The 12,292-nt window shown below is 37.7% G+C and overlaps 1 protein-coding gene across 1 annotated transcript in view; it reads right to left on the bottom strand.

Moving 5' to 3' along the window:
• Window positions 1-35: 35 nt before the first annotated feature.
• The window catches only part of cfap299 (cilia and flagella associated protein 299), a 54,685-nt gene continuing 42,428 nt past the window's right edge, over window positions 36-12,292 (bottom strand). The window contains exons 4-6 of the mRNA XM_058375226.1: window positions 8,142-8,284; window positions 3,025-3,154; window positions 36-1,331 (exon numbers count right to left, since the gene is read on the bottom strand). Coding sequence (XP_058231209.1) covers window positions 1,236-1,331; window positions 3,025-3,154; window positions 8,142-8,284 — 369 coding nt within the window. The 3' untranslated portion in view covers window positions 36-1,235. The remainder of the gene's footprint in view (window positions 1,332-3,024; window positions 3,155-8,141; window positions 8,285-12,292) is intronic.

Below are 12,292 nucleotides of genomic sequence, written 5' to 3' on the forward strand. Positions count from 1 at the left end.
ACAGAAAAATTGTGAAATAAATGAGGAAAGAGGGAAAGACAAGGAGAAGTCGAAGAAAAACAGGTTAGAAATATAACTAATATATTATTTAATAGACTTCCAAATGATAGATGCTATTATCTAGATGGACGTGATCAATCACATTCCAATACATGGCAATGAACATAAAAGCTAGTAGGACTCATTTAGAGTAAGCTCTACATAATATTTCTTAGTAATGTTTGGGACGAGAGATTGAATGATGTGGCTTATAAAGGGCATTAAAGGCTCCCAGTGCTGTTCAGACACAAATCCTGTAGGATATAGTGTGATCCAGATGAGGCATCATGTCCCATTCATAAACACCAGGCCCATGGAAAAGACTTCGGTACATCCGTATTGGTGTCTGTCTTTTAGACCGGTGGGGCAGGAAGTGATAATTTCTCTCTTTCTATGACACATGAGGTCCAGCAAGATATGTTTTTGGCATGATTTAGGAAGAAAATCTAAAACTAGCCTGGACAAAAATGATGGTTCCCTTAACTTAATGTTTTGTTGCACAACCTTTTGAGGCAATGACTGCAATAAAGCGATTTCTGTAAACCTCACTGAGACTTCTGCACCTGTCAAAGGGTATTTTGGCCCACTCCTTGTGAGCAAACTGCCCCAGCTGTCTCAGATTTGAAGAGTGCCTTCTCCAGACTGCATGTTTCAGCTCTTTCCACAGATGTTCAATAGGATTTAGATCAGGACTTATAGAAGGCCACTTCAGAATAGGCCAATGTTTTGTTCTTAGCCATTTTTGGGTGTTTTTTCTGTTTTTTCAGTGATCATTGTGGGTTTTTTCTTTCTTTAATGGAAGGGTACCAACAATTTTGTCCACGTGTGTAAGTAGGTGCCAAGATGAAATACCATGAAATAATTCTGTGCAAAAGTTACAATTTATTAATTAAGAGAAAAGCATGACATATGCTTTTCTAAAAACATGAAAGCGTTACAGAGTATTTTGTGCCATTTAAGAAAGCAATAATAAGTATTAGACAGCATTTTGGATAGATTTGTTTGTAATATATCTATTATTTATCATTAATTCAACTATGAATAGCTTAGATTAGAGAAAGAAATAATATACATACAATGATACACATTTAAAAAGCATCAACAAAGCTGTTTGCAGAGATTAAGTGAGAAGAATATGCAGAATTGTTTATTGCTACAAACTGTTTGGTAAATCCACTGGAACTGTACTGTGTGTTTCAGATTGTACACTTGATATAATGGTCAAAGATGGCAACGTGAAGATAGATGTCGGACTTAAGGTATATTCTTGGGGAGTGTTCACAAGGTGATGCCTGTGGAGTTAGAAAAAAATCTTGTAATTTTTCTAATTATTCTTAAAGTAAAAAATTCACATTTATTTGATGAGATGTTTAAGTTTCTATACACATTAGTATTAAATTGGCTGACAATATGTGGTTCAGTAAAACAAAACAAAACAAAAACAAACAAACAAACAAACAAACAAACAAGAAAAACCCAACCCTACAGAGCCACTTGAGACATGAAGCATTTTAAAGTTCAAGTTTTATAGGACCCCTTTATGAAGACATGTGTCTGGACTCTGTAATCTACCACTTAAGAGGAGAAAAAAGCAAACAAACAAGCAATAGTTTTGATTCTGGTTTATGACATTTTGTTGTTTTTAAAGCAAACAGCCAAGCTCCAATATAAAGGACCAATAAATACGTATATATATATATACGTAGGAGGGTAGTATGAAGGGTAGCATGCTCAGAGACCCTCCCTACACTGAGCCACTTATCTGCAACAATTAAAACAAAAATAAAAAAAATGAGGAAAAAGCAAAATGACCAAACCAAATTGTTGTTTCATGTACCATTTTGCCAGCAGGAATGCATCTATATGGGCAATGAGGTCATGACTAGTAGGGGCCTGGGCTGGGTTCAGGGCGCTTGGGTGGTTTTGGCGTCTGGGTTTCTCAAGCCTTCCCTTCGTTTTTTAATAGCCGTCCTGGTCGGGGTGTGCTCGACCACAGGCACAATTTGCCTCTGCCATCTTGGCCTCAATGTGCGTTCAAAGCGGCCCGTCTGCAGCCATGCGTCTTTACTAAAATAGCCCGTCCTCGAAGTGCAGAGATGAAGAAACCAAAGTGGCACAGTTTTCCAGGCTGGAATTCACTGCACATTCTCCTGTCTTTTATCAAACCAGACCAGTGCAAAGACAGGAAGGAAGCACCTATCTAAAGATCTCTCCCTAGTGCAATTATGTCTGGATTTCAATGTATTCATCCAGTGCAGGTTCATTTTTGAATCGAGAAGAAAGAGAAGCACTGCATTTCATTGCATTGGCTGGAAATCACAGGATAATCTAGTGGCAGTCAATCTTGCTACCAGTCTGGGTGGTCTCATGATTCACTATGCTTTATGAACAAACTTCCAGTTAAATAAACAACCTTCCTGCCTGTCTAAAGTTGAAACCTTGAAATAGAGGGGTATTTTATACAGATCGTGTACAGTTCTGTGGCCAGCCTACCTCATATGTAATATTGAACAATAATGGGCACCATAACTAATATCTCATTGTGATAACAGATAACATTTTCACTCGTTCTCAGGAACCACTTTTTCCTCTCTGGGTTGCGGTGGATTCCGGGAAACACATGGCACGAGGTAAGAATACACACAAATTGGGACGCCACTCCATGGCACAGCACCACGCACACACATATTCATGCCTAGAGGCATTTTATCATAGCCAATCCAACTACAGGCATATTTTGGGAGATGGAAGGAACCACAGAAACAGTATGAAACCCATGCAGAAAACAAACACTAACCTGGGCTCAAGATCAGAACAGGCAGCTGTGAGACAACAACACTACCCACTGCACCACAGTGCCAACCCCAGTAAAGATTTGTTTGTAATATATCTATTATTTATCATTAATTCAACTATGAATAGCTTATATTAGAGAAAAAAATGATATACATACAATGATACACATTTAAAAAGTCTCATTCCTACCTTTGGGTCAACATTCACAAAATTTCGGTCCTTCTTGTTCTTGAAGAGTACACCAGTTGTATTTTTAGCAGTCACCCAGTAGTTTTCACTGTCTTGTGATGCTATTTCATTTGTTTTCCAGTTGTAGAAACTAAAAAAAAATGTAGAATTTTTAATACTGTAGTTAAAATATAAGAAAGATATTATAAAAATTGAAGAAATTCTTTACTATTATAAAAATGCTGTCCATACTGCTGCTATCACTTAAAAGTTGAACTGGGGCTTAGCAGCAACAGAAACTGAGACTGTTATTAATGCACACATTTTGCAGAATGCACATTGGGACTTGCCTGACAGTGTTAGGCACAGTTTAATAGCTCTTATCACTAGGTAAAGTACTGAAAGACAGATGCTTGGCAGACGCAGGATTCCAAATGTCACACTTTAAAAGAAGTGGTGGGTTGGACAAGTGGATTTCAGCTATTCCTAAGCAACAGCCTGTCGTCCAAGAGCAATGCTGGAACTCAGGGAGGATGAGATTTAGAAAAATAAGGGAGAGGCGCACTGAAAGAGCAACCGCATATTAAGCAAGTCTTCCTAGCTCATGATAACACTTTGGCAGATGGCCAATGCATGATGTATTCTGATATGTTGCTTAAACGTCCAATATATTGTTAACAACAGATGTAAAAATCTTGACCTTAAAGGGATAATTCACAGGTTTCAAGCACTCATAAACTCAAATGACGTCTACATTTGGCTGATCGTTTGTACTCTGGTGGATTGATTTCAGTAGCGGTCTCTGGACAAGCATGATGCATGTGCATGACGATCAGAGAAATGTTGAATAAGCAGTAGGAGTACAGTATAGACTTATTTATTTTAGGATTGTACAGATGGTCATCTAAGAGGAAGTATAAGCTGAAAATGAAGGTTAGTTAGTAACTGGTATTCCAGCATACTTGGACCTGTTTCGTTTTCCACACCCAACATTTATAAATCAACCTAAGAGTTCATCATTCCACTACTCAGACCGCCTCATCCTGTTGGATCCATATGCTACATCCATATGGCTGTTACATTTTGAAATATCTCCAATTTATCACCATGGCTTTGACAAACACAATGCAAAGAAAGTGTGAGAAACAGAGATGGCCCAAAGGCTCCCTCTACACTCCTTCGAAAAAGAACCAGAAACCATGGAGCCATTGTCAGAACCAAAGCAAAAAAAAAAGTGTGCCTTAAATGAAAAGACTGGGAAATAGGAACTAAACAAAATGTAATGGTCTGAATTAAACATCCTCAGAGGATCCCTGACAGCCATCTTGCACCGGGGGAAAGACCTTTCTGTCTTCACTTGTGGTTAGCCTACATGGGGACTGCCTTTACAGTAAACATGGCAGGCTTTAACACTAGCGCCTAGGTTCTATGGGGCAAATACAATGATGCATGAAATCATAAGTTCAACCAATGCTCCATTTGCAGCCTGGATCAAACATCCCAGTGCTGCTTAATGTCCTGGATGGTCTACTTCGATTTCCCGGAGCGAAAGGAAAGTCTTTCTGTTTCTCCATATGGCTTTGAATGTATACATAATGAAAATGATCTGGCGAGAAGCTTAGAACTGGAGATTCATTGGCACTTCCTCTTTTTTAGAATAAGGTTTGACAGAGTTTTTGGTGTCTATTTATACTGAAACGCCATCTAGCAATTAACATTTTTGGGTTCACCACTTTTATGCACTGGTGAACCACTTACTTTTGGGTCGAAGCAACAGGACAGATGTGAGATATTTTAACAGAGAACATGAAAAGATGGGCAAGCTAGTGTTCCAGAGCCTTAAAACTTTTAAGCTGGACAAACACTTTGCGACGAAATCATAAGCAATGCGGCACTTTACTTTTCCCTGAAGGGGTGTCACCTAGCGATGTAAAAAAAAATGCTTTACATTCACGATGGAGATGGCACCCTACCCATGCTGCCTTGCAAATGTGTGAAAAGTCAGCATGTTTTGGAAATGTCTTGAGCATGAAACGTGACTACACTAGAAAGAACAAAAAGGAAGTCTGCACTTATTATATTAAATAATGACTCGTGTTGCGTACCATTTTGTGTTCAGATGATCTCTTTCAGAAAAGGCAGACAAATCCTACTGACTACGAACACTTAGCATTTCTAAGAGCTTTATAAAGGATGGAATTACACCAGTGAATACTGTTCCTAACACGAAGAGCGTGTCATTTTTGTGTGTGTGTGTCTCACATCACATGATTTGTGGTAGTAAATCAGAGGAGGACGCTGGATCGTTAAATTTAGCTCCAAAAAAAGAATCAGTTCTACATTCCATCATATACAGGAGAGATTTTTTAAAACTCGCATGTAGAAAAACCTAGAAATTATTTAATCACATGCTGTCATATTTGACAAATATCTGCCCTTTCAAAATATTCTACCAGCATACATCTTATTTGTAGCATGGAAAAAAGAAAAAAAAAAGATTGTGTTAACCTGAACAACGTTTAGCTAAACCCTATAAGTTTATTCCTGGTCTTATCTCAGGTCTTCTCAGGTTAAAAGTTAGTAAAATAGGACGGAAGTGCAGATATTTTTAAAGCCACAATGTTGAGCAACAGGTGCACTGCAGGAATGCAGCACGGATGGGCACAGAAAGGGTTTGGCCAAGGAAATACTTTGAAAAATTTCTATATGCCTATTCTGTTTTCTGTTGTTTGGATATGCCTATGCACACAAAAACTAATACACAAAGAGCTACTTGTGCTTGCCAACTGCTGTGGTAGAATTGGATACCAAAAGAGGCAATGCTTCTGAACATCTGTCAGGATGATCATTGTGGGATAAACATAAAAAGATGGTAGAGGGAAAAGACCGTGAATTGTATATGTCCTGTTTCAAACTTAACTAAATCATGAACTGACATATTGGAAGATGCTGCAATAAAAAATGATTAATTAAGTAAACTATGTATTCAGAATTGGGGTATGATAAAGGTTGGTCATGAAAAACAAACCTATTTGTCACAATGAGTCATGAATTTTACATCCGATCGTAACCACGACTTCTTATCAGGTGGTTTTTATCACACACTGGCTCTTCTTTAGTCTTTTTAACAACACATACAATGGTCTGAAAATGTCTTCAGCTGGTGGCCGTGTTTTTTTTTAACTCTATTTTTTATGATGAGGGGGACGGAGTCCAACTTGTGGTGTGGAGTTGTGCATCTGTACGGGAAGAACTCATCTGCTCCATGTTACCAGTGACCACGAACACTGGCTGTTATTTTTCTCGCGGGAGAGAGAGAGAGAGAGAGAGAAGGGGGTTGTCCAGGCTTATGCTATAATGCACTTATTTCCTTTGCTTACACTGTTTAGAGCTGGGAGAGTGTTCGAGTGTGTGTACATCCTGAAGTAGTTCAGGTGTGGACATCACCAAAAACAGCATTTTACATAACTGAAATCCTTTTCCAAGCTCAAAATATTTATCTTTAATTCAGCAGAGTATGTAGTGTAGAGTTCTAAAATCTAAACCATAAAACACACGTTTTAATTTAGTTTTCAGAGAGGTACAGACTATTTCTTCCCATTTGGCAGGTGTCGGGACGGTTGCATCAGACTCCAAGTCTTGTCAACTTGTCATTTTCTTTTGTTATCTAAAATGTTTGTTTCGAATATACGCACAGGTTCTCTCTCTCTCTCTCACACATACAAACAATTAACCAATTTACATGGGATTTCTTAACATCTGAATTTGTTAAGTTTTGCCACTGGCTAGGCACGATGTCTAATATGCAATGGTTCAAATGAATCATTGCCTGCATTTAAAAATTCCTTGGCAGTGAACAATTGCATTGAACGTAGCACATTAGTTTCTAATGCCCAACACATTTTGATGACTCACTTCTGACTTCTGAAAGTGTTTAATAGGTTTATTTGAAATATGTGCTGGAAGTCTGGGCTGATGGACACGCAGCACCAACTAAAACTAATGTGATCCATCCATCCATCCATTGTCTATACCCGCTTTATTCCTAATTAGGGTCACGGGGGTCTTCTGGAGCCTATCCCAGAGCACTCTGGGTGAAAGGCAAAACTAACGTGAGGTGCCGGTCTAAAATTGGAACAATATCTTGGAATAAATTGGTGTTGGTGATGTATAAACAGAATATGCCTGTTTTTGATTTGTGAACCAGTTTTTTATTATTTATGCTTAAATCTGTATTTGTGATAATGTCAATCAACTTAGAATAATGCAACTGGTAGTAAACACATCTAGTGCATTCACAAATTCCAATTGGTTAGCTTGGTTGAACACAAGATTAAATATTTTTGCATTCGTTTGGTCTCTTGTGGGCGTACATATCATCCACAGATGTCGCCGCTTGAGCCCGTGCATTGCCTGCGCTTTTTTTAAGGTTCTGGTCGTGAGAAGGTATTGGCCAAAATGTATATATGCAACCGTAAAAAAGTCATGTACGTTAATGTTACCTTTTGTTCGTGAATGTGTCAGAAGTTATTGCATAATTTTACAAACCAGATGCTATAACATCATTGTAGTGCATTATAATTTCAGTAATAACGGTGAATTCACAGGGACTTCTGAAAAATCGGAGAAAAATAAACAGATTAAAATTTTTTATTTAACTAAGAAAAGCTGATTCACTGATATTGTAAATCTTTCTGTAAGGAGATTTATTTAACGTTTATGAAAGGAGCCTCCAGTTCCAGCAATTTGCAAGATCTTCATTACAGAGGCTTTTGGGTTTCTTGGGAACATGACAAGATGTGATTTTAGGTGTTAACTACAATACAAAATATTAGATTATCTTTACTAGTAGAACTAGGAATTTGTGATACAAGAGGTTTCAGGAGCAACAGGATATCCATGACATTGGCTTCTTCCAAAGCATTAATTTGTCACTTTTCCACCTTATCTCTCATTTACACAGAGCTGAGAAAGTTAAAATGTTGCTTTGTTTTCATGTCAAATGTTCTTTGAGAAGGTCCGCTATGAATATCTTAATAGTCTACAAATTGAAATAATAACCTTAAAGGCAAAGTTAAGACAATAATCAGTAGCTGCTGAAGGCTAATTGGAGCAAGTTACAATACAAGTAGGCTTACCTTAAATCAGTCGGCCGTGGCAAAAGCCTTTTTTTCCCACAGAAATATGGTTCAAAGTCTTCAGATTTGAGTCTGTGGGCATAGTCTATATACCCAGATATTTCCTGTCCACAAGCACTGTGGTCCCTTATGAAAATTATGGACTGCAAGAAAAAAAGCACGTTATATATACTGTATATATAATATTGAGCAGAATATAAAAAGAAAAATACAGTTAAGGTATATGCACATCACAAATCTCATAAATCAGACAGAGAAAACAATACACAATGACACAACACTTAAATGACGTCAGTCAGGAAGAAATGTTCTCAAAATGCTTGCAGCCATTGATACTTAATGAATTATTTTATAGAGAATAAAGCAGGACTTGGTTCAGAGTTAGAATAAATGTTCTGATGCAGATGACGGCAAAAGATGAAACAGCAAAAGTCTTGAGCAAATCTGATATCAAAGATAATATTTTGAAAATAGAGGGTATCATCAAGACAAAATGCATTCAGTAGTTAAAAAACATTCAGTGGTTATTTTGTCTAGATGATAATGATGAAAGAATGACTTCCAATAACATAAGCTGTGAATAGAAGCTTTGTTTTGGCTTGTCTGTTTACCTCTGTATGAGAGGGTTACACTTCTACTGTGAAGCTTCCCCTCCACCTAACAACACTCCAGTCACTGATATCACATTTGTATTTCTGTCTGAACTCTGGCCATCTGTGGATTCCCTTACATGTGTGGGATAAAAGTAAGATAACTGGTACCGCAGACTTAAAAAAAGGAACGAGCTCCTCTTTATATACTTTAAACAGATGCTATCAGGTTCACAGCTGCCCAGAGGCCGGGCAATCTACCTTATCTGTGGCTTCTGCACTCCCTTGAAAAGAAATCATCAGACGGGGGATAATAAATACAGTGGGAAGAACAAGGCGAGTGGATCGTCTTTCGATTTCAGAAAAGGGAATCAAAACCCTTCGGCCCACAGCTACCTTCACCCTCATAACTCATGAGTCAAAGTAATAAAACAAAAGCATGGCTCAAAGGAACTGCCTGGTCCCATCATGTAGTTTCGGAGAACAGGTGTTCTCCCTTCAGAAGGACTTGAAGAGATTTTTTAGTATTAGCTTAGTAAAACCAAGATCTTCACTAAAGAAGTCATACTAGTAAAAATACTGAATAGATCCATATCCTGCATCAATTCCGGGGAAATATAATATCTGCGTTGTTTCACTTAAACAACTCTTTCAGAACCACAAATCAATTAGACATCTAATATACCACCTGAGCTGTATATGACATTTTTGTAAAATAAAAAAATAACATACCCATGTATTATTCTTCATAATATATTCATTCCTACTTTTTTGCTAGTTTTCCTCAAACCTTATCAGCTGTCTGGATGAACTAGCTTAAAGCCTACATAGAAAGAATCCCTTGTTCGAAGGATTGAAGTCGCTTACATTTCTAACACTTTGTATAATAGATTTGTGTAGAAGGTTTGTATGCAACTTTCATATAAGACCAAATGAATCAATTTCAGTCAAAACTAACTACAGTTTCAGTTGTAACTACCATAAATGGTAGGATTATCCTATCTTATCTTATCTTATCTTATCTTATCTTATCTTATCTTATCTTATCTTATCTTATCTTATCTTATCTATGAAATTAATCCTAGAAAACGTTACCTCTCTATAAGTGTGAATATTTTATGTACAGATTACATGGACGACTCATACTGTATAAGGCACAGCGAGTGTTTGACCATAACTGCTCTCTAATAACACATGGTATCATTGCATTCAGTATTTTGTGGTAGAGTTAGTATCCATATTGAATACTTCATGATCAATGGCTGATATGTTTTTTACAAAACACAGACTATTACCAAATTATAATGCACTTGGTAGGAGAGGGTTTAAGCATTGTTTCTTCTTCTTTTTTCCAAAATAAAGACGTGAATAGAGTATGATTACAAACTGTAAACTGTACAAACCGCTGTACTTAATAAATATCTAGTGGCTATGAACTCTGATGGATAAGGAGGTTCACAGCCTTTGTTTTTGGCAAAGCATTGGAAACCCTCACAAACCCACCCCTCAGAAACTCTGAGTTGAGCAACGGAAAATGACCGAATGGCTTTATCGTGGGGTTGGACAAGTGCTTTTCTCTATGGAGGGAATTTCCATGGACTCATTTTATCTTTGAGGTGAGAATCAGGGTGGTACAGCAGTGCAGAACTGTTCTTTCACTGCAGCATTCAGGCTTCCTGGTATATCCCCTTCTATCCCACTACCTCACGACAAGAACAATCATGCAGTGTCAAGAAGGCTTGTGCAGGTGTCTGAGGGTGTCAGCTGCTCTCTGTTTATTATTGGTGGGCTGTGCTTTAGGAGGAATCCCAGGCCATCACTAACAACTGTGTAAATTTGTTGGGGTAATGAAAACATGGCCTGGATGACAGGAATGTTTGAGGTCCTAGTCCTTTTTTGGCAGGCTTACTCCTTGTCCCCCTTTAGGTGTTCCTTTTGGAAAGGGGGGGGTGGCTTATTTGACTTGGAAATGACTTCACACAGTAGGACTTGTGTAATAGATGCAGCAGTGGAAACCAGATGTGCTGAGGTGTGCTGCTTCTGCTGGGTTCGAACAAAATTCCACTCACTGGAGATGCAATCTGATGCCTAACTTTATTGGAGAATTTCAATTAAGATCAGCATGATGATCAACTGAGAGCACATTAGTGCCTGCTAGAATATTCTGCATTATAATGATGCACTAGCTAAATATTCTGCATTATAATGATGCATTGTACAAAATGAACAGGTTTTCTCTATTAAAATTGAACAACAAGAATTAATTATCCTCAGAGAAATGAGATATAAGAAAAAATAAAAGTCCATGATATGTTTCCATGTTGCATCAGCATGAGTTCCACAAAAGCGCTTGTCTTTCCTTTCTTAATGCACAACATACCCAGCATTGACACTCAGTGAATTTTACATTTTTCACATGTCCTTAACTCATTTTTAAAATTCCATTCATGTGACTATTTGCCAATATTGTCCAAAACTTCCAAAGCACTAAAAGATGATTGAATTCACACCTTTTTCTTGTTAAAGCACTGAAAAACAAAGCACTGTGAAACAAATGAATTAAAGCTGACAGTGATGGCAGGCAATGCAGGACTAGCAATGGACACTCATGCATAGCTTAATACCTTAGACCTTCTATTAAATGTAATTGCTAGCTCACAGTGAGGACTATATCATTTTCATTCTGCTTACAGTATATTTCCTTAGTGTTTTTATGCAGCCCATGGGAGTATTGCAATAGCATGATGTAGTACTTTTCATGCAATAAATTCTTCTGTTTGCATTTTAACACTTTTGCAGGACTGTAAAACTCCATGTGATAATTAGTTAAAAGCCGCGCTTAGTTGTGCAGGTGCCTGCATTTTTAACTAGAGCTTTAGCTCTTTAATCTGTCAGTAAATTGTTACCAGTGTCCTCTCGCAGCTCTCTTAATCTGCATCAAATTAATCCGATCTGGCAAATGTTTTGTATCTTATTTTAATGGCTTTGACAGTCCTCTGCGTGTGTGTGCAGTATGGAGGAAAGTAATCAAAAGATGCTGCTTCCTTTCACTTGTAATCATAGGGTGTGTCCCAAGACAGATGTCTTGGCACAAGGTAAAAAATGAAAAGGCAAAAAAAAAAAAAAAAAAAGTAGGACTTTAGCTGTACCAAGAAGCTGCTTGCACGGCTGGGTGGTTAAGCTGGTGTATTTACTTTACTTTAGGTACTTCTTTGCATTGTGTGATCAAAAACCACTTAAGAAACAATGAAAGAAAGAAAATGAGAGAGAGAGAGCGAGAGAGCAAACAAAACAAGACTTGTTATCTATAGAAATCACATTAGAAACAGGTGGTGGAATTATGGTTGGATTTTTTTTTGCTGCAGTTTCAGGGGCTGTGGTCACCAGTAGTCCAGCATGTGCTCTAAAGATGCAAAAAAAAAGTTCTTATAAAAATGGGCGGAGAAAGGGGATTAGAAGTGTTGTTTACCCATGTGCATCTAAGCAGGCTTAGGTGTTTGTGCAGGAAAGCAAACAAAACAAGGCCAGGTGTCTTCTTATCCCTTGTCCAAACGCCAAACG

This window comes from Hemibagrus wyckioides, linkage group LG22, assembly GCF_019097595.1.
Source record: "Hemibagrus wyckioides isolate EC202008001 linkage group LG22, SWU_Hwy_1.0, whole genome shotgun sequence".
In the NCBI taxonomy this organism is placed as follows: domain Eukaryota; kingdom Metazoa; phylum Chordata; class Actinopteri; order Siluriformes; family Bagridae; genus Hemibagrus; species Hemibagrus wyckioides.